The sequence below is a fragment of the Heteronotia binoei genome, chromosome 15, assembly GCF_032191835.1.
Source record: "Heteronotia binoei isolate CCM8104 ecotype False Entrance Well chromosome 15, APGP_CSIRO_Hbin_v1, whole genome shotgun sequence".
In the NCBI taxonomy this organism is placed as follows: Eukaryota; Metazoa; Chordata; class Lepidosauria; order Squamata; family Gekkonidae; genus Heteronotia; species Heteronotia binoei.
The window spans coordinates 7,385,090-7,407,364 of NC_083237.1; the positions used below are offsets into that span (position 1 = coordinate 7,385,090).

General features: G+C 50.1%; 1 protein-coding gene across 2 annotated transcripts in view; it reads left to right on the plus strand.

Annotated features, from left to right (window-relative positions):
• The window catches only part of CDH24 (cadherin 24), a 52,145-nt gene that overhangs the window by 12,862 nt on the left and 17,008 nt on the right, over positions 1 to 22,275 (plus strand). The window contains exons 2-3 of one of the 2 annotated variants that reach the window (XM_060255354.1): positions 12,041 to 12,348; positions 16,860 to 17,154. In XM_060255354.1, the coding sequence (XP_060111337.1) occupies positions 12,130 to 12,348; positions 16,860 to 17,154 (514 nt within the window). In that variant the 5' untranslated portion in view covers positions 12,041 to 12,129. Of the gene's footprint in view, positions 1 to 12,040; positions 12,349 to 16,859; positions 17,155 to 22,275 lie in introns of those variants that run through there. The other variant, XM_060255355.1, reaches the window with a different exon arrangement.

Consider the following 22,275-nt stretch of genomic DNA (forward strand, 5'->3'; position numbering starts at 1 on the left):
GGCAAACTATTACTCTCTCTCCTCTTCCAGACATCCTTTTTCCAGTATCTGAAATCTGTCACCTCCGCATTGCCTTAGAGGAGAAAAGATGCAACCTCTCCTGGTTTCCTCAGGGACCGGCCAAAGACATTTCGGTTGCTTCAGAGTGACTGTGCAGTGCGGTGGAGGGGAGAGAAGCTTAACTCTCAGTCTCCCAAGTCGCGCCCCCCCATTCCAAAATCGGGAACCCCCAGATCTTGCAAGCTCTTTGCAATCGCTCTCTCTTTGGGAGAGGAAGGAAGGAAGGAACATAAAAGCCATGTTGGATCAGGCCAATGGCCCATCCAGTCCAACACTCTGTGTCACACAGTGACCAAAAAAAAGAAGGAGGTTCACAAGTGGGGCTAGAAGCCCTTCCACTTTGCCCCTCCACCAAGCGCCAAGAATACAGAGCATCACTGCCCCAGACAGTTCCAGTAATATGCTGTGACTAATAGCCACTGATGGACCTCTGCTCCGTATTTTTATCCAAACCCCTCTTGAAGCTGGTTATGCTTGTAGCCGCCGCCACGTCCTGTGGCAGTGAATTCCACATGTTAATCACACTTTGGGTGAAGAAGTACTTCCTTTTATCCGTTCCAACCCGACTGCTCAGCAATTTCATTGAATGCCCACGAGTTCTTGTATTGTGAGAAAGGGAGAAAAGGACTTCTTTCCCTACTTTCTCCATCCCATGCATAATCTTGTAAACCTCTATCATGTCACCCCCGCAGTCGACGTTTCTCCAAGCTAAAGAGCCCCAAGCGTTTTAACCTTTCTTCATAGGGAAAGTGTTTCAAACCTTTAATCATGTTGCCCTTTTCTGCACTTTTTCCAATGCTATAATATCTTTTTTGAGGTGCGGTGACCAGAATTGTACACAGTACTCCAAATGAGGCCGCACCATCAATTTGTACAGGGGCATTATGATACTGGCTGATTTGTTTTCAATTCCCTTCCTAATAATTCCCAGCATGGCATTGGCTTTTTTTATTGCAATCGCACACTGTCTTGACATTTTCAGTGAGTTATCTACAACGACCCCAAGATCTCTCTCTCGGTCAGTCTTTGCCAGTTCACACCCCATCAACTTGTATTTGTAGCTGGGATTCTTGGCCCCAATGTGCATTACTTTGCACTTGGCCACATTGAACCTCATCTGCCACGTTGATGCCCAGCCTCAACAGATCCCTTTGGAGTGACTCACAATCCTCTCTGGATCTCACCACCCTGAACAATTTAGTGTCATCTGCAAACTTAGCCACTTCACTGCTTACTCTCAACTCCAAATCATTTATGAACAAGTTAAAGAGCATGGGACCCAGTACTGAGCCCTGCGGCACCCCACTGCTTACCGTCTTCCACTGCGAAGATTGCCCATTTATACTCACTTTCTGTTTCCTATTAATTAGCCATTTTTTGATCCGCAAGAGGACTTGTCCTTTTACTCCATGACTCTCGAGCCTTTGACGAGGAACTTTATCAAAAGCTTTCTGGAAGTCAAGATAAACAACATCTATTGGGTCCCCTTTGTCCATGTTTGTTCACCCCCTCAAAGAACTGTAACAGGTTAGTGAGGCAAGATCTTCCCTTACAGAACCCATGCTGAGTCTTCCTCAATAACTTGTGTTCATCAATGTGCTTACTCATTCTGTCCTTGAGAATGGTTTCTACCAACTTTTCCGGTATTGAAGTCAGACTGACTGGCCTGTAATTTCCCGGATCTCCCCTGGAACCCTTTTTAAAGATGGGGGTGACATTTGCTACCTTCCAGTCCTCAGGAACGGAGGCAGATTTCAATGAAAGATTACATATTTTTGTCAGGAGATCCACAAGTTCACCTTTGAGTTACTTCTCATCTTCCACAGTGAAGACGGAGGCAAAAAATGCATCCAGCTTCTCAGCAATTTCTCTATCCTCCTTCAGTAATCCTTTTACCCCTTGGTCCTCCAAGGGCCCCACTGCCTCCCTGGCTAGTTTCCTGCTTCTAATATATTTGAAGAAATTTTTATTGTTGGTCTTTATGTTTTTTGCAATATGCTCCTCATGGTCCCTTTTTGCCTGCCTGATCACAGTCTTGCATTTGATTTGCCACAACCTGTGTTCCGTTTTATTAATCTCACTTGGACTAGCTTTCCATCGCTTAAAGGAAATCCTTCTTACCTTTTACAGCTTCCGTAACTTTGTTTGTTAACCACGCAGGCCTTTTCTTATACCTGTTTGTGCCTTTCCTAACTTGTATATATTTTATCTGAGCTTCTAGAATTGCAGTTTTAAATAGCCTCCAGGCTTCCCCAAGGGCTTTGACTGCATTTACCTTTCCTTTCAGTTTCCTTTTCACATGCCTCCTCATCTCAGAGAATTTACCCCTTTTAAAGTTAAAAGTGGTTGTGCTGGTCCTTTGGGGCAACTCCCTATTTATACAAGGAAGGAGAGAGGCGCAGATCCTATAGGAAGTTAGGGGCCCCCCACCTGGAAGTCAGGCAGCAGAGCCCCCACAGGCCCCCCTGTGGCTACAGGCCTGGGTGGAGGAAAACTGGGGAGGAGAAACCCTGAAAGGCAGGATCAGTGTCAACCTTCAGCAAGGCCTAGCTCCAGAACTGTTTTTTAAACTTCAAAGGGACTCAGATTCTGGGAGGAGAGATTCCACGCGGTTGCCATCTCTGGGTTGAGAAATCCGTGAATATTTGGGGCTAGAGCCCTGGGGAAGGAAGGGACCTCAGCAGGTCATAAGAGCATCAAGTCCACCCTCCAGAGCAGCCTTCCCCCACCCCCAAGGAAGCCGGTCTCTGCCGTCTGAAGAGCGCTTGTAATTCCAGGGGATCTCCAGGCACCACCTGGAGGTTGGTAACATCTAAGGAAGTGGCCTTTTCTGCCCTGGCACCCCTGCTTCCCTGCTATTTTGGGGCACTTGTGGCTACCCGTTGGTGAGGGGGGGTGTGCTTTGCACAAGTTCAATTCCCTCCCCCCACCGCAGACTCCTCTCTCATCTCCCCCAACCCGCTTCTATGCCAGCTTGCAGCACAAAAAGCTATGCATCCCTGAATGAATGAATGCATGCAAGCCAGACATCTCAGGCCTAGGGTTGCCAATCCCCAGGTGGGGACAAGGGATCCCCGGTTTGGAGGCCCTCCCCCTGCTTCAGGGTCATCAGAAAACGGGAGGGGGGGAGGGAAATGGCTGCTGGGCACTCCATTATTCCCTATGAAGATCGATTGCCAGAGAGTATAATAATGGAGAATTGATCTGCACGTTTCTGGGGAGGCTGTTTTTGTTGTTGTTTTTTTAGGTAGAAGCACCAAATTTTCCGCATAGCATTCAGCGCCTCTCTCCAAAATACCCTCCAAGTTTCAAAACGATTGGACCAGCGGGTCCAATTCTGTGAGCCCCCAAAGAAGGCGCCCCTCCCCTTCACGATTTCCAACGGAAGGAAGGCATTGAAAAGGCGTGCGGTCCATTTAAACGTGAGGGCGAGAACTCCCCTCGGAGTCCAACACTCTGTGCCACACAGTGCCCCCCCCCCAAAAAAGGAGGTTCACAAGTGGGGCTAGAAGCCCTTCCGCTTTGCTCCCCCACCAAGCACCAAGAATACAGAGCATCACTGCCCCAGACAGTTCCAGTAATATGCTGTGACTAATAGCCACCGATGGACCTCTGCTCCATATTTTTATCCAAACCCCTCAACGATGCCTGAAATCACACCGATGCCTGAAGTCATATATATATATACACACACACACATATATTGGCTACTGTGTGACACAGAGTGTTGGAGTGGATGGGCCATTGGCCTGATCCAACATGGCTTCTCTTATGTTCTTATGTACACCCTTGCTCCTGGCTCCACCCCCCAGTGTCTCCTGGCTCCACCCCCAAAGTCCCCAGATGTTTCTTAAAGTGGACTTGGCAACCCTAGGCTCTGCAAACAGCTTCTGGGGCTAGGATTGCAGACTCAGTAAGATCAGCTCCCCCTCTTCTCCACCCCCTCCCCCGCAAGGGGTCTCAAATTAGTGGTGGTCTGGTGTTGTGGGGGGAGGATATAGGAGAGGCTCTTTTTGCTCTTCGCATTCTCCCCACCCCCGTTTGCTCATTTCCTCGCTGTTTATCTTCATTTCCGATCAATAAGAAGAAGCCAAGTGACTGAATCAGTTGTCGTTCGGAATGAATTACAGCGATTACGGCCCGGGGAGAAAGCCGCGCGCGCCTGCCTGCGTGTGTGTGTGTGTGTGTGTTGGGGCGGGCTGGGCCTGGACGGGCTGTTGGGGGCCTCTTCCAGCAGAGGGCGCCGTCGAGGCGCGGGTTGGAGCTGCCGGCGGCGGCTGGGAAAAGGTCAGCGGCGGGCCGCCCGCGGGGGGAACCTGGCTGGCTTGCGGGTTAATTGGGTTGCGCCCGAAGACCTCCGCGGGGAACGGTTGATAAGCCGGCCGGAGAGGGAGTGTGCGATGGAAGGCCAGTGGAAAGACGGGAGGGGAAGGAAGGCAGGCAGGTTTGGCAACAGAGGCCGCCCCAGAGACGCACGCAGCAGGGTTGCCAGCCTCCAACTCAGCCCGGGAGATGCCCCAGAATTATCACTCAGCTCCAGTTCCCCTGGAGGAGGAGGAGAAGATGGTATTGGATTTATATCCCGCCCTATACTCTCTGAAGCGGCCCCATGGCACAGAGTGGTAAAGCAGCAGCACTGCAGTACTGTGATCTGGACTCTGCTCAGGACCTGAGTTCGATTCCGGCAGAAGCTGGATTCAGGTAGCCGGCCCAAGGTTGACTCAGCCGTCCATCCTTCCGAGGTCGGTCAAATGAGGATCCGGCTTGCTGGAGGGGAAGTGTAAAAAGACTGGGGAAGGCAATGGCAAATCACCTCGTTAAAAAAAAGTCTGCCGTGAAAACGTTGTGAAAGCAACGTCACCCCAGAGTCGGAAACGAGTGGTGCTTGCACAGGGGACCTTTCCTTTTCCTATGCTCTCTGAGAGAAGAGCCCCGTGGTGCAGAGTGTTAAAGCTGCAATACTGCAGTCCTAAGCTCTGCTCACAAACTGAGTTCGATCCCTGGTGGAAGCTGGGTTTTCAGGTAGCCGGCTTGAGGTTGACTCAGCCTTCCATCCTTCCAAGGTCAGTCAAATGAGCACCCAGCTTGCTGGGGAGAAGTGTAGATGACTGGGGAAGGCAATGGCAAACCACCCCGTAAAAAGTCTGCCATGAAAACGTTGTGAAAGCAATGTCACCCCAGAGACGGCAACGACTGGTGCTTGCACAGGGGACCTTTCCTTTCCTATACTCTGAATCTGAGTATTGGGAAGGGACGGCGGCTCAGTGGTAGAGCATCTGCTTGGTAAGCAGAAGCTCCCAGATTCAATCACCGGCATCTCCATCTAAAAAGTGTCCAGGCAAATAGGCATGAAAAACCTCAGCTTGAGTCCCTGGAGAGCCGCTACCAGTCTGAGTAGACAATACGGACTTTGATGGACCAAGCGTTCAGTATAAGGCGGCTTCTTATGTTTATATAAGTCGCAATCTCCTTTACCTCCCCGCCCCCCACAACAGACACCCTGTGAGGTGGGTGGGGCTGAGAGGGCTCTCACAGCAGCTGCCCTTTCGAGGACAACTCCTGCAAGAACTATGGCTAAGAGCCTTCGCCCATACCGAACTAAGATAATGTCGCTGTGTATGTTTCTTCTCCTCTACTGAATTAAGATCTATTTAGCACCTCAATGTTAATTTTATTGTAATTGTATATCAATTTTATTGTTTTATGATTTTACTATATTGTATTGCATTCCTATGTTGTGAGCCGCCTTGAACCTGCTTGTGCGGGGAGGGCGGGATACAAATAAAAAGTTATTATTATTACTAACCCAAGGCCATTCCAGCAGCTGCCAGTGGAGGAGTGGGGAATCAAACCCCGTTCTCCCAGATAAGAGTCCGTGTACTTAACCGCTACACCAGAAAATGGCTCATTTGGAATATGGATTACGGCTCAGTGGTAAAGTGTGGGCTTGGCAGGTGGAAGGTCCCGGGTTCAGATCCCCTGCATCTCCAGCTAAAAGGATCCATTTAAGAGGTGATGGGAAAGACCTCTGCCCTGGTGTTGCAGATCCCCTGGTTTGGAGGCCCTTGTTCGCCTCAGGGTTATCAGAAAGGGGGTGGGGAGGAAAGGTTGACTGGGCACTCTATTGTACTCTGTGGCAGGGGTGGCAAAACTGTAGCTTGGGAGCCAGATGTGGCTCTTTCACACACATTGTGTGACTCTCGAAGCCCCCACTGCCTTGTGGGCCGGCTTGGAGAAGGCATTTCTCTCTTTAAATCACTTCTCCAAGCCAGCCGGCAGCTTGGAGGAGGCATTTAAAATTAAAGTTGCTTTCTTTCCACCTCTCCCTCATTCCTCTCCCTCATTCCCCCCTCTCTGTTTTCCTTCCTCTCTCTGTTTCAGCTCTCAAACATCTGATGTTCATTCCGTGTGGCTCATTTGTCAAGCAAGTTGGAGGTTTTTAAACAGAGGCTAGATGGCCATCTGACAGCGAGGAAGATCCTGTGAATTTAGGGGGCAGGTGTTTGTGAGTTTCCTGCATTGTGCAGGGGCTTCGGCTAGATGACCCTGGAGGTCCCTTCCAACTCTAGGATTCTAAATTTGACCACCCCTGCTCTATGGAGACTGGCTCTTATAAGGGTATTATGGAGAATCGATCCATGGGTATCTGGGGGGCTGTTTTTTGAGGTAGAGGCACCAAATTTTCAGCATAGCATCTGGTGCCTCCTCAAAAAAGGTTTCCCAAGTTTCAAAGAGATTGGACCGGGGGGACCAATTCTGCGAGCCCCAAAAGAAGGTGCCCCACTTTGTTCTGTTATTTCCAACGGAAGAAAGGCATTTGAAAGGCATGTGGTCCCTTTAAATGTGACAGCCAGAACTCGTCATGCTTGTCACAACCTTGCTCCTGGCTCCAGCCCCAAAGTCCACAATTATTTCTTGAGTCGGACCTGGCAACTGTAGCCTAAAACCATGGAGAGCTGCTGCCAGTTTGAGTAGACAATTCAGACTCCGATGGGCCAATAAGGCTGCTGCCTCATGTGTACGGGTGTGACTCTATGGCTGAGGCCCTCCCCTCTCTAAATGGTGCCCTTCATCCCCCAAATCTGCGGGACTTTCCTACCCCAGAGCTGGCAACCCCAGCTAGGGAAGGTAAGGGATATGGGGAGGGTGAGAGGAACAGAGGAGGTGTTTCCCTGTGGGGCAGCCATTAGGACTGGGTCAGGACGAGGTAGCCGTGTTAGCTGCCTGTACCAGCCCTGTGATGCAGAGTGGTAAAGCGGCAGTACTGCAGTCGAAGTTCTGCCCATGACCTGAGTTCGATCCTGGCGGAAGCTGGGTGCAGGTAGCTGGCTCCAGGTTGTCTCAGTCTTCTATCCTTCTGTGGTCGGTAAAACAAGTACCCATCTTGCTGGGGGGAAAGCGCAGATGACTGGGGAAGGCAATGGCAAACCACCCCGTAAAAAGTCTGCCGTGAAAACGTCGTGATGCCACATCACCCCACAGTCGGAAACAACTGGTGTTTGCATAGGGGACTACCTTTGCCCAGGGCCAGCCCTAGGGTGCCCTAGGCAGGCCTGCCCCCTGCTGCCCCCCTCCATGGTGCCGCCGTACGGCACTGTGCCCTGCTGCCCGCACAACAAGGGAGGAGAGATGGAGGCGGGGAAGGCAGCACGAAAGTTTGGAAGGCCTCTGAAAGTCATGTGGGGGGTGCCCAATTTGGCGCCCCCCAGGGCCAGTGCGCTAGGCAAATGCCTAATTTGCCTAGTGGACGGGCCGGCCCTGCCATTGCCTTTAGCAGCAGAAAACAGCAGGAATGCAGCAACACCGTAAATACTGAACAAAATCTGGGAGTCGTCGCTTGGACTCTTGCTCTTCTCTACTGCATTAGGGCTGTTAACCTCTGGGTTGGGGCCTGGAGGAAGCCCGGAATTACAGCTCCTTTCATCTCTAATCCAGCTGCCGATATTCTGCATTGTCCCTCTGCAACCCGACTCCTTTCTCTGCAACACCCCCTCCTGCCTTCCGATCAGGATGAAAGGACTTGGGGATCTGCATTCTATCTGACCAAAGAGAGCTTTTGACTCTGGAACACTGATGCCCCCCAAATCAACCTTGTTGGTCTCAAGGGTGTTTCTGGACTTGCATGTAGCTTTGCTGCTCAGCAGACCAAATTGGCACGCTCTGAAAACTCGTTGCCATCACTGCCCTTGGATAGGGTTGCCAAGTCCAGTTCAAAAGATATCTGGAGACTTTGGGGGTGGGGCCAGAAGCAAGGTTGTGACACGCATAACTGAACTCCAAAGGGAGTTCTGGCCATCACATTTAAAAGGGACTGCACACCTTTTTAAATGCCTTCCCTCCATTGGAAAGAATGAAGGATAGGGGCACCTTCTTTTGGGGCTGATAGAATTGGACCCCCCCCAGTCCAATCTTTTGGAAACTTGGCTGATCTTTTGATGAGAGGCATTGGATACTATATGGAAAATTTTGCGCCTCTATCTCAAAGAACAGCCCCCCGGAGCCCCAGATACCCGCAGATAAATTCTCCATTATATCCTATGGCAGGGTTTCCGAAACTTCCCCCCCCGCCCATGACCCGGTTATTTTTATACTTCTCCTTCATGGCCTACTAAAATTTGGGGTTGGAGCCAGAAGACTTTGGGGTGGAGCCAGGAGACAGGAAAGTCTGTCTCTTTCTTCTATAGAGGTCTCCAAGGAAAACCAAGCTCAGGCTTTGCAGCCTGTGTCAGTCTTCAAGCCTAGCTTTTCTCTGCACAACAGAGAGGCGGGAAAAGAAGGAAGCAGAGCAGAGCTCATGTTTTGCTGGGGGTGGGGCTAGCTTTGGCTATTTTTATGACCCAGTATTGAGGCTTCCATGGCCCAGTACCGGGTTGCAACCCTGCAAATGGGAAGCACTGCCCTATGGGAATCAGTATCCATTGGGAATAATGGAATGCCCAGCAGACATTTCCCTCCCCCACGTCTGCTTTCTGGCGACCATGAAGTGGGGGAGGGGCCTCTAAACTGGCCCCACCTGGGGATTGTGCAACCAATGAAGAGCGACGTGGTTAATGGAGGCTGGTTTACTGGTTGTCCTGCCCCACCTGGGGATTGGTAGCCCTAGTCTCTAAGGTGTTTCTGGACTCGAATGCAGCTTTTCTACTCTACAGACCAACATGGCCACGCTCTGAAACTCGCTTCCAGGCTACTGACGTCAGCGCCCTTGGAGAACATGGCTGCTTTGGAGGGTAGGCTCTCGGGCATTGTACCTCCCCTGAGCTCCCTCCTTAGGCTGTGCCCACAAATCTCCAGAAATTTCTCCACCCTGAGTTGGCAACCAGATCACGGCTATGTGCTCAAGAACACCAGATTAAAGGATAATGGCCTTTAGGCCCTCTTTATCCTTGACAAAGGCGGCATCCCCCGTTGCCCCACGAGGTTATGTCAATACCGCAAGCGAAGAGATTAATGTGTCTGAAATATTTTGTTCAAGACTCCATCACAAGTCTCCGGTGCCCGCCGCCGTCCCTGTCGTCCTCTGTCCGTCTGCACCACTGGGCCCAACTGGGGGCGGGTGGGTGATTTTTGTTTCTAAAAAGCGTGTACATGCGGTGAGGCTGTTTCTCTGCCTTGTACCGCCCTTCCCTGCGACTGCGTTTATCTCTCTCTGTCTGTCCGTTCTTGCCTCCATCCATCATTTCTTTCTCTCTCTCTTGTCTCCAGGGCGGCCGGGGGAGCAGGACCTGAGGGGAATGTAGAACGAGAAAGTGAGAACAAGAGAGGGAGAGGGAGGCGGGGAAGGGAAGAGGAGAGGAGAGGGAGGCAGGGAGGGACAGGCGGATGGATAGATAAATAATCTGCACGGATGGACGGATGGATGGGCAGATGGCTTCGATGAATAGTTAAGTGCTGTCTACGGACAGGTTGGTGATAGGCAGGCGAACGCGGAGATGGGCATATTGAAGATCTCTGCGGACGGATGGATGACGGCTGGGGGTGTGTCTGAGGAGATGGAAGGATGGCTCAGAAAGGGAATGTGTGGCGAGGGGAGGGAGGCAAGGCTACCGCCGCTGAGACGGGGTGAGGATCGGAAGGTGGCTGTGGGAAAGGTGAGGCTACCACAGGTTATGCAGGGAGGTTGGCGGGTCTGGAATCAGAAAGAGCCTCCACACTCAGATGTAGTCAGCCTCTGAATCCCAGGTACAGAAGGTGACTATCGGGAAAGATTCGGTTTTTGTGCCCTAGAGGAATTGGTTGGCCACTGTGTGAGACAGGATGCTGGACTAGATGGAGCCTCACTGGTCTGATCCAGCAGGACTCTTCTCATGTTCTTCTAAGGGGAAGGCCTCGGCCTCTCTGCCCTGTTGTTAGCCTCCCAGAGGAACTGGTTGGCCTCTGTGTGAGACAGGAGGCTGGACTAGATGGACCCTCAGTGGTCTGATCCAGCAGAGCTCTTCTGAGGTTCTTCTCAGGGGAAGGCCTCGGCCTCTCTGCCCTGTTGCTGGCCCTCCAGAGGAACTGGTTGGCCACTGTGTGAGACAGGAGGCTGGACTAGATGAACCCTCCCTGGTCTGATCCAGCAGGACTCTTCTGATGTTCTTCTAAGGGGAAGGCCTTGGCCTCTCTGCCCTGTTGTTGGCCTCCCAGAGGAACTGGTTGGCCACTGTGAGACAGTATGCTGGATTAGATGGACCCTCACTGGTCTGATCCAGCAGGACTCTTCTGATGTTCTTCTAAGGGGAAGGCCTCTCTGCCCTGCTGCTGGCTCCCCAGAGGAATTGGTTAGCCACCATGTGAAACAGGAGGCTGGACTAGATCGACCCTCAGTGGTCTGATCCAGCAGGGCTCTTCTGATGTTCTAAGGGGAAGGCCTCGGCCTCTCTGCCCTGTTGTTGGCCCCCCAGAGGAACTAGTTGGCCACTGTGTGAGACAGGATGCTGGACTAGATAAACCCTCACTGGTCTGATCCAGCAGGGCTCTTCTTATGAAGGCCTGTGCTTCTGCCCTGTTGTTGGCCCTCCAGAGGAACTGGTTGTCCACTATGTGAGACAGGTTGCTGGACTAGAGCGACCCTCACTGGTCTCATCCAGCAAGGCTCTTATCTGGGTTTGCAGGTGAGATCTCCAGTTACAGGTTGGGAAAAAAGAGGGTCAGGTCCTGAACTGAACCAGCCTTGATAGCAGCCATTCATGGGTGGATGGCACCCTGATCGGAGACGGCCCCGAAGCAATGTGCTCAGATGAGATGTCTTGGGAGAGACGGGGCAGAAATACGCGCCGCTGCTGTGGCCACGACCCCGGCGCAGTACCAACTACTCGCACGCTAACTGCTCCAAGGAAATCCACCTTTTAGCAAATGTGCATGTTTTATCAGAGGCAGGCAGGCAGGCCTTTTCTGTGCGCCAAGGTCTGAGCGCAAGAGGTGATTTCTAGCACACACACACACACCATGCAGTGATGCAGAAGATGCTGGACGCCGCGCTCGGCTCACATGGGGGCCTGGCGATACTGGCAGCAGCACACAAGCCCGAAGGTAGCATCTGGAGTCGCTCACTGCTTCTGGCATCGCCGTGGCTGAGCGTGAGGGCGGAATTGTGCAGGTTTGCTTTTGCCCAGCGCTGCCTTTTCCTTCCCAGCTTTAGTCCTGGCAGATCAGAAAAAGGCAGACCAAGGAGGAGGAAGGATCTATAAAGGCAGGGGGGGGGGGGTTTGCAACAGGAACTCCTTCGCATATTAAGCCGCCCCCTGATGTAGCCAATCTTCCTGGAGCTTACAGCAGGCCCTGAACCAAGACCCCTGTAAGCTCTTGGAGGATTGACTACATCAGGGGGTGTCTCTTAATATGAAATTTTGCGAAGGATTCCTGCTATTAAAAAAGCCCTATAGATAGGCCTTCCATGTGGATCGGTGACTGTGAATAGGGCAGGCGATGTGCGGCTGGATACGCTAAGCTTGGCCAGCTCTTGTCTAACCCCCTCTTCTTCTCCTCCACCCCCCAACAGGTCCGCCCAGATGGGGTAGCCGATCCTTATGGGCCGTACTGACGAGTGGCGCCCTCCGCTGCAGGAGGAGTGAACTGCGGAGCTGAGCCATGGCCAACTTTCTGCAGCTCTTGCTGGCCTGGTTGGGAGGCTGCGGCTGCGCGGGTCGGCTCGCGCCCCCCAGTCAGGGAACGAAAGCCGGGTCCCTCCGAGGGAATGCGTCTCAGCGCTGGGAACGGCCCCTGCTGAGGTCCCGCCGGAGCTGGGTCTGGAACCAATTCTTCGTCATCGAGGAGTATGCCGGACCGGAACCTGTCCTCATTGGGAGGGTGAGCCTCAGCCTCAGGTTTCAGTTGGGAGGGCAGGGACAGACTCCCCCGAGATGCATTCCCAGCTTTGCAGGGGAAATTTGGCCTCGCTGGGATCCTTAGCTTCCTCCCCTTTCCCCTCGCTCTTCTTCACTGTTCATTCATGTGTCCCTTGTTCCCAAGACCCTACAAGATTTCAACCAAACATTAGGAAGAACTTCCTGACAGTTAAAGCCAGGCCTTGAATTCAGCAGCAGCTCACAGCAGCACAGCTCCTGAACCTTTCAGAGGGTTCCCCCTCCTCCTCCCCACATACCTTGTCCATTGAATAATAGGTGCAGCTGCATAACAATCCCTGGATTAGGAGAGCAGGCAGCCAGCCAGCCACCAGGGGCTTTGCCCTCATTTACCCCTGGAGAAGCCCATGTCACCCTTTCTCCACTTCTTGTGTGATTTTGGGTGGCGGGTGGCTTGCTGGCCTTTTGACTGTGGGAGGGGGGGGGCGGCCAAGGAGAGCCCCAGGTAAGCGAGGCCTGCTTGGGCTAGCTGGATCTCTAGCCATCCCAAGCAGGCCTCGCTCGCCTGGGGCTCTCCTTTCTTGCATTGGGTTGCTCTTGGCAGAACGGGGGGGGGACAGCATATGCTAATGAATGCTAATGAGCTCCACCACCTATTTTTCTACAAAACAACCTCCGGTTAAAGCGGTTCCTCAGTGGCACAGGCTTCCTCGGAAGGCGTTGGGCTCTTCTTCCTTGGATGTTTTTAAACAGAGGCTAGATGGCCACCTGACAGCAGTGCTGATTCTGTGAAGGTAGGCAGATCATGAGAAGGAGGGCAGGAAGGGTTGCATCGAGGGCTTAGTTCTTATGGCCCTTTCTTACACGCCCAGGGAAATGCCGATTGCCATTTTGGGGTCAGTCAGCAATTTCTCTCCAGGCCAGTTTGGCCAAGGATCCTGGAGGTTTTTGCCATCTTCTGGGCATGAAGCGGGGATCACTGGGGAAGTATTTGTGATTTTCCTGCATTGTGTAGGGGGTTGGACTAGACGACCTTGAAGGTCCCTTCCAACTCTGTGATTCTATGGTACAGCACCTGTTGAGACCTTGGCTGGGGCACACCAAGTGTTTTCAGAAACTGACTAGAGCCAGGAGGGGGGATTTTGCCCAGCACAGATTCTGAGAGGCCATTGGAGATTGGATTGACAGTGCTAACGGAATAAAGCAGGAGACAAGCGGCACCTTTAAGACCAACCAATTTTTATTTAGAATGTAAGCTTTCGTGAAGAAGAAGAAGATATTGGATTTATATCCCGCCCTCCACTCCGAAGAGTCTCAGAGCGCCTCATAATCTCCTTTCCCTTCCTCCCCCACATCAGACACCCTGTGAGGTAAATGAAGATATTGGATTTATATCCCGCCCTCCACTCCGAAGAGTCTCAGAGCGGCTCACAATCTCCTTTCCCTTCCTCCCCCACAACAGACACCCTGTTAGGTAAATGAAGATATTGGATTTATATCCCGCCCTCCACTTCGGAGAGTCTCAGAGCGGCTCACCATCTCCATTACCTTCCCCCCCCCCCCACAACAGACACCCTGTGAGGTAGATAAAGATATTAGATTTATATTCTGCCCTCCACTCCAAAGAGTCTCAGAGCGGCTCACAATCTCCTTTCCCTTCCTCCCCCACAACAGACACCCTGTGAGGTAAATGAAGATATTGGATTTATATCCCGCCTTCCACTCCGGAGAGTCTCAGAGCGGCTCACAATCTCCTTTCCCTTCCTCCCCCACAACAGACACCCTGTGAGGTAGATGAAGATACTGGATTTATATCCTGCCCTCCACTCCAAAGAGTCTCAGAGCGGCTCACAATCTCCTTTCCCTTCCTCCCCCACAACAGACACCCTGTGAGGTAAATGAAGATATTGGATTTATATCCCGCCCTCCACTCCGGAGAGTCTCAGAGTGGCTCACAATCTCCTTTACCTCCCCTCCCCCCCCCCACAACAGATTTATATCCCACCCTCCACTCCAAAGAGTCTCAGAGCGGCTCACAATCTCCTTTTCCTTCCTCCCCCACAACAGACATGCTGTGAGGTGGGTGGGGCTGGAGAGGGCTCTCACAGCAGCTGTCCTTTCAAGGACAACCTCTGCCAGAGCTATGGCTGACCCAAGGCCATGCTAGCAGGTGATATAAATCCAATATCATCATCTTTTCTACCTCCCACGACAGCCATTTTGTGCCCGCTGCCACCTTGAGAGGTCAGCCTCCAAGTGGAGACCCCCTGGAATTACAGCTCATTTCCAGACTACAGAGATCATTTCGCTTAGAGAAAACGGCTGGTTTGAATGATGGACTCCAGGGCATTGTACCCCACTGAGGTCCACTCCCCAAACCTGGATATGGCTGCCTTACCCCCTCACTCCCCCGCTACTCTCCAACTCTCATGCTAGAATCCCCACAGGTTCCAAAAAGTTTTTGGGGGGGGTGGGGGGGGGGTGGCCTGCTCTATAGCCTTCCCCATAGTGGGCAGATTTTCATCTGGAAATGCTCAGGTTTCCTCCAGTGTTCTTGGAGCTGACCGAGAAAATGAGCGTAAAACCTCTAACAGGTTTGAAACAAGCTGAAAGCCACACGCTGTAGACTGGGGTGCAGAAACCATACGCTATTGTTGTGTAACTGGGCTTTCGGTCAAGAAGACTGTGGTTCAAACGGCCAAGGATTCAATTAGAATCATAGAAGTGTAGAGTTGAAAGGGAACCTCCAGGGTCATCTAGTCCAATCCCCTGCACAGGGCAGGAACTACACAAATACCTCCCCGCCACACACACACACACTCATGACCACCTGCTCCATGGCTAGTAGATTGGGGTGTGGGGGGGGGGGACACAAAACCTCTCCAGGTTCTCTGGGCATGTCAGAAAGGGAATGAAGCACTGATGCAACCTTTCTTGCCCTTCTCTCTCATGATCTGCCTAACTGCACAGAATCAAGATTGCTCTCAGATGCCCACCTAGCCTCTGCTTGAAAATCTCCAAATTAGGCAAGCTGCTGTTTTAATTGTGTATTTCCTTCATTTATACCCTGCTTTCCTCCCAGTAGGGCCCCTCCTGTCTTCCATTTTACACTCACGACAACCCTGCGAGGTAGGGTAGATCATGAGAACAATAACGATAATCAGTAGCTATTAGCCACAGCGTATGGTTGGAACTCTCGGTTTGGGAAAGGGATGCTCCGTATTCTTGGTGCTTGGGAGGGCACATTGGGAGGACTTCTAGTGTCCTGGCCCCACTGATGGACCTCCTGATGGCACCTGGGTTTTTTGGCCACTGTGACAAAGAGTGTTGGACTGGATGGACCATTGGCCTGCTCCAACAGGGCTTTTCTTATGTTCTTATCCAATCTCGCCCAACAAGTCTCAGTGGCACAGTGGGGATTCAAAGCTGGCTGCCCAGATCCTAGTCTTTCTAACCACCACGCCACACTGGGTTTTCAGTGAACCTCAGAGACAACCAGTATGGTGTAGTGGTTAAGTGTGAGGACTCTTATCTGAGAGAACCAGGTTTGATTCCCCACTCCTCCATTTGCAGCTGCTGGAATGGCCTTGGGTCAGCCAGAGCTCCCACAGAGCTGTCCTTGAAAGGGCAGCTTCTGGGAGAGCTCTGTCAGCCCCACCCACCTCACAGGGTGTCTGTTGTGGGGGAAGAAGATAAAGGAGATTGTGAGCCAGTCTGAGACTCTGATTCAGAGAGAAGGGCGGGGTATAAATCTACGATCATCTTCAAATAAGCCGAGTGAGTGGAGGTGGGGAAATAGAGAAGCAGTGGGGACAAATTCTCATTTGCATGCAGACATATGAACATCTGAAGCTGCCTTATACGGAATCAGACCCTGGGTCCATCAAAGTCAGTATTGTCTACTCAGACTGGCAGCGGCTCTCCAGGGTCTCAAGCTGAGGTTTTTCACACCTATTTGCCTGGACCCCTTTTTTTGGAGATGCCGGGGATTGAACCTGGGACTTTCTGCTTACCAAGCAGATGCTCTACTACTGAGCCACCATCCCTCCCCAGAGCTTCTTTGGTAGAAAAAGCCCAGCAGGGACTCATTTGCATATTAAGCCACACCCCCTGATGCCACCATTGTTTCACACCAGGCCTCCTTTTTTAAAGAAAAAGCCCAGCAGGAACTCATTTGCATATTAAGCCACACCTCCTGACACCAAGCCAGCCGGAACTGCGTTCCTGTGGATTCCTGCTCAAAAAAGCCCTACGTGCAGACATGTGAGACCCCGAAGGACTTGTGTGCCCTGTATAGAGACCTTGTGCTCATACATGCTTTCGTGTAATGCCTGGCCACTCAGCCTGCCCCGCCCCTCTGTGAGGTCAGTGCATCTCACCCAATGGCAAACCAGAGTCCCCTCCACTTGAACCAATTGCTGTCAGATTGTTCGTCACTCGATTGCTGCCCCTTAGCTTATTAGAAAGCCGATCATTTTGCCCGCTTGCTGTATCTCTGCTCTGTTTCTCGGATAGCTTCACACGGACGTGGACCGGGGCGAGGGCCGCATCAAGTATGTGCTGACCGGAGAGGGGGCGGGCACGGTCTTTGTGATCGACGAGAAGACAGGCAACATCCATGTCACCAAAACACTCGACCGGGAGGAGAAAGCCCAGTATACTTTGCTGGCTCAAGCCGTGGATCAGGCGTCCAACCGGCCTCTGGAGCCGCCGTCCGAATTCATCATCAAGGTTCAAGACATCAACGATAACCCGCCAGTCTTCTTGCAGGGTCCATATCACGCCACTGTGCCCGAGATGAGCAACGTGGGTGAGTGTGGCGTGCCCCGTCAGGGAGGGCCCCTCCTATTGACCCACAGAATGGCGTTTGGTGCCCATCCTGGGCAGAACGTCTTGAGGGACGCCTGTAGTGATTAGCAGGCGCAGAAAAATGATGAACGATACAGACACCAAGGACACTCTGAGCTGGAGTGCAAACATTTCAGGGCCGCCTCCGCTGCCCCTCAAAACAGAGACGACAGGGAAAAGCTCAATTCGGTCGGGCCTGTAGCAAGCATGCAGCTCGCTCCCCGCCCTCCTCTTGTCCCGACTCCCTGCGGGAGAAGTCAGGAAATGGAGGCGGAAAAAAAGCCCTCCTGCTGAGTCCCAGCAGGATACGAGTTTAGATTCGTCTCCTCCTCGCCTCCCCCTGTGGGAAACATACAGAACCTGGAGGGAGAAGGGCTCATTCTGTCAGGCCCCCGTCAGGATGGGAGCTGCAATCCTTCCCCCTCCTCTCTTCCAGGAAGAGAGAACACAGGTCTGGGGGGCTCTCTCTGTCGACTGTGCGCCTCCATGTTCATTCGCGTGTGAGCAGGACTGGTTTGATTTTTCTGCCTCGGGCTGCAAACCGCCTACAGCTGGCCTTATGCCTTGAGTGTCGGCAGCCATAAAAGTTTCAGCAAGAGCCACTAGTGTGGCTAGTTCTTGTTTCTTGCACACACCGTTCCAGATTCCTGCAGGCCACTGGGCGAACAAATAGGAACAAATCAGGATCAGATCTTCTAAGAGCGGCCCATGTCTCTTGTGCATTCATGTTCACAAACTGGCTAGTTTGGAGTGCCACGGGGGTTGTGTCCAGACTCTTTAAAGCTCTCTAGCTCATATCTGTGAAGAGCAGATAACACATTTTTTTTTTGTTTTGAATTAAAATTGCTGGCGTGTTTCACTCTTGCAGATTTGCAGGCACCTGGCTCTATCTTGCAGGCAAAATTAGTCTGGAAAGGGAAGAATTACTCAGCCTTAGAGGAATTCCTTCTCCCCATTCTATGATCTGGGGACAATTCCAGATCAGCAAGAGGCTGGAACAGTGACTCGGGCAGAGACCTAACACAGAGTCCCGTCTCCTGGCAGCATCATTTGGCTGCATCTCTCAATCACATGCCACACTGACTTACAGCAGAATGATCCATCTCCGACAGAGGCTGATGGTTGGGGGGCAAGCTCAATGCAGTGACTCATACAGAGACACAGCAAGAAGCCTGCTACAGGGTTGGGTTCTTTGGGAGGCACAGGTGTGTTGAATTATTTATTTTATTCTCACAGCATGCAGTTTGGAACTGACTTTTAACTTACCTGTAGATGGCGTTCCCACTGCAAGCATTATTCAGCAGAGTCTGGGGGATATTCCCATCTCGTGTTCTCTTTAGGGTCCCTGTTGTTGTTTGGTTTGGTGTTTTACGACTGCTCTTCCATTTTTAATGCATTTTATTGATTGGGTTTTTATGGAGATCTGAGACGTTTGCTGCCTCGCTGACTCTTCCGAGCCACGGTGGTGGTGGAGGTACAAACTGCAAAAACTACAATAGATAAATCAGGGCCTCGTCAGATTCCCACATCCCACGGGAAACAACAGGACGAACTTTCGGCCTGCACGCATCCCTTGAAAAACAACAGGACGAACTTTCGGCATACACGGATTCCGCCTTACAGTCATCCCACTGCATGCTTCCTGATAGGGCCACTGAAAATAGTAGCTCAGCTTTGCCAAGTTATGTCTCGCTGGTAGGGTTACCAGTCCCCAGTCGGGGCAGGAAATCAAGGTTAAACACCCCCGCGAAACCAGCCTCTTTGGTAATACACGGATAATGTGTTTTAACCAAATTCCAAAAAAGTGTTCAAAATTATATTAAAGAATTATTCATACATTTGACAGCAGACAAATATAAAGAACATATACCTTCACCCAAAGTCACTCAAAGACAAACCAAAAACTTTCAATGGCTGGGTGCAGGTAGAAATTCAGATGGTGCAGTCTTATTCGAAGAACAATGCTTCCAGAAGTTTATATTCCAGTAGGATAGTTTCACATCAACGCTCCAGGAAGCTCTTCTTCCGTACAGCAAAAGCACAGAAAGTGATACGCTACACGGTAGTACTTCAATCCCACGTTTTGCATTCGCTTCGACGAGCTCTCTGACTCCTTTGAGGTCTTCCTCCGTAGTCTGAGACAGCCCACAATCCTTCACTTCAAACCACTGACATGGAAGCCCGAAAACTCTGAATGCGATTCTTGCAAAGGCATTTTGCAGATTCAAGCAGGCCTGGAGAAAAACAGTGTTTCCCTTTAATACCTCTATTAAATACATGTATTAATACCTGTATTAAAGGGAAACACTGTTTTTCTCCAGGCCTGCTGGTTCTGCAAAATGCCTTTGCAAGAATCTTGTGGGCCCAGAAGAATTTTGTCAAATAAGTATTGTTCTGTATTAAAACCTGTCGCCTTGTCTTTGGCGTATCTGGATTCAACTTGCAATCTCAGCCACCAATTCATTTTAACATCCATATTTTCCAGCTCTTCTTTGGTTTTCAATTGATTATCTTTTCCCAACAGTTCATCATACCGATAGCTCTGATTTAATTTTAGGAGATTTGGATGGGTAAACGCTTCTACTGGTGAAACCCATCTTGGAATTTTTTGATAGATTCTAGTCTTTAACCATGACCACGTATGGTACAAGGATTTTCGAAACCAATGATTCTTAAAATAGGAGTGGCCTTCAAGTCTTTGATACCACAAATATGCATGCCACCCCATAGTCAAATCATGTCCTTCTAACAGCAATTGTCTCTTGTCATTCAGCAGTATCCAGTCTCTTACCCAAAGAAGTACAAATGCTTTATAATACAATTACCAATCTGCTCTTAATTTAGAGTCCTGCAAAGTCTTTAGTTTAATTCTAGATTTTTTTTTTGCCTTGCCACACATATTTGGCAACCATCTTGCTCAGTTCTTGAAAAAATCCAGTATTTAAAAATATTGGGATAGTTTGAAACAGAAATAATAACCTTGGTAGAATATTCATCTTTATTAGAGCTATTCTTCCCATTAACTTATAATGGTTGAACTGTCTATTTAATTTTAACTTAATTTATGAATGTAATTTTATCTATTTTAATTGTTTTATAGAAATGATTGTATTTTACTGTAATCATGGTGCATACCATGTCTTGTTAGCCGCCCTGAGCCTGCCTTTGGCGGGGGAGGGCGGGATATAAAAATAAATTTATTATTATTATTATTAAAGATAGGTTCAAATCATGCCATTTTTCCAAATCTTTTTTAATTTCTTTAAGTAGTTTGTCATAGTTATCTGCTTTTAAGTTGCTACACCTGTTTGAAATAGCAGCACCTAGATATTTGAATCACATTCAGAGTTGACAGACAATTGACAATTGACAAGACACTCACAATTTGACATACTACTGTTTCGTTGCTTTCACATGCTCTTGCTACTCAGATCAAAGGTTTGCTCAATTTGTTAATTTTACTATTCTGTCATTGAATCTTATATTTGTACCGTTTTACCAGATAATTTTACTTCACTTTCATTGGTTCTTAAATCTGTACCATGTTGCATTCTGGGCTACTGCCTACCAGCTGTGTATGGCTCTGCTCACTGTGCTGGATTCCTCGTCTGATGAAGTGTGCTTAGAGAGCACACGAAAGCTTATGTTCTGAATAAATCTAAGTTGGTCTTAAAGGTGCAGTCGACTCCTATTTTGTTCTGGAAGCATTGTTCTTCGAATAAGACTGCACCATCTGAATTTCTACCTGCACCCAGCCATTGAAAGTTTTTGGTTTGTCTTTGAGTGGCTTTGGGTGAGGGCATATGTTCTTTATATTTATCTGTTGCTACATGTATGAATAATTCTTTAATATAATTTGGAATACTTTTTTGGAATTTGGTTAAAACACATTGTCTGTGTGTTACCGAAGAGGCTGGTTTCCGTGGAGGTGTTTAACCTTGATTTCCTGCTCCATTACCCACGTTGCTCTTTGTGGGTTACTCGATCCCCAGTTGGGGGCAGGGGATCCCCTGGTTTGGAAGCCCTCCCTCCACTTCACTTCTGTCCCCATAGGGTATAATGGAGAATCGATCTGGGGCTCTTGCGGGGGAGCTGTTTTTTGAGGTAGAGACACCGAATTTTCAGCATTGGTGCCTCTCCTCCAATCCCACCCCCCACCCCAAATTTTCCAAAAGATTGGACCAGGGGGTCCAGTTCTATGAGCTCCAGAAGAAGGTGCCCCATCCTCCATTATTTCCAAAAGTGAAGGCATTTAAAAGGGGCATTGTGGTGGCCAAAACTCTCTTTGGAGTTCAATCGTGCTTGTCGCAACCTTGCTCCCAGCTCCACCCACAGTCTCCTGGCTCCGCCCCCAAAGTCCCCAGATATTTCCTGAATCGGACCTGGCAACCCTATGCCTCAGTTAGTTGTGTCCAAGACTTCTGGGATTTGGCCTTTAAATAAAGGTTGTGTACGATACAAGTGCCATAAAGGCACTTAAGTTTATAAAGGAACACATAAGGTTTTCTGAAAAACAATAGGGAAGGGTTGTTTGGATGAAAGAAATAAAGAATACATTCTGGCTTCTAAACTTGCATTCCAACTGCAACATGGCCAGGGGTGGCATTCTAACAGGAGCTCCTTTACATATTAGGCCACACACCCTTGATATAACCAATCTTTCAAGAGCTTACAAGGCTCTTTTTTGTAAGCTCTTGGAGGATTGGCTACATCGGGAAGGTGTGGCCTAATATGCAAAGGAGCTCCTGCTAGAACCCACCCCTTGGCATGGCTAAAAACAAAAGGATAATAGCTACTCCTTTCTTTTTCTTATAGCTGAAGACAAAGAGCAGAAGATCTATCATTAAGTTGTGCATATCTGCATGCAAGATCAAAGCGTTTTTTACAAACAAGATGCTAACTGACCATTAGAAAGGTTACGGGTCACTTAATGAGGATAAACTAATCCCACAGGGAGTTGACTAAATGCTACTAAATACTACTTCTGCAGACCATAGGTCACACAATGTAACATTTGGTTTGTTAACAACAGCTCGCAGTGTCAGTTAACCATAAACTTAAGCAACTTGCAAAGCCCAACGAA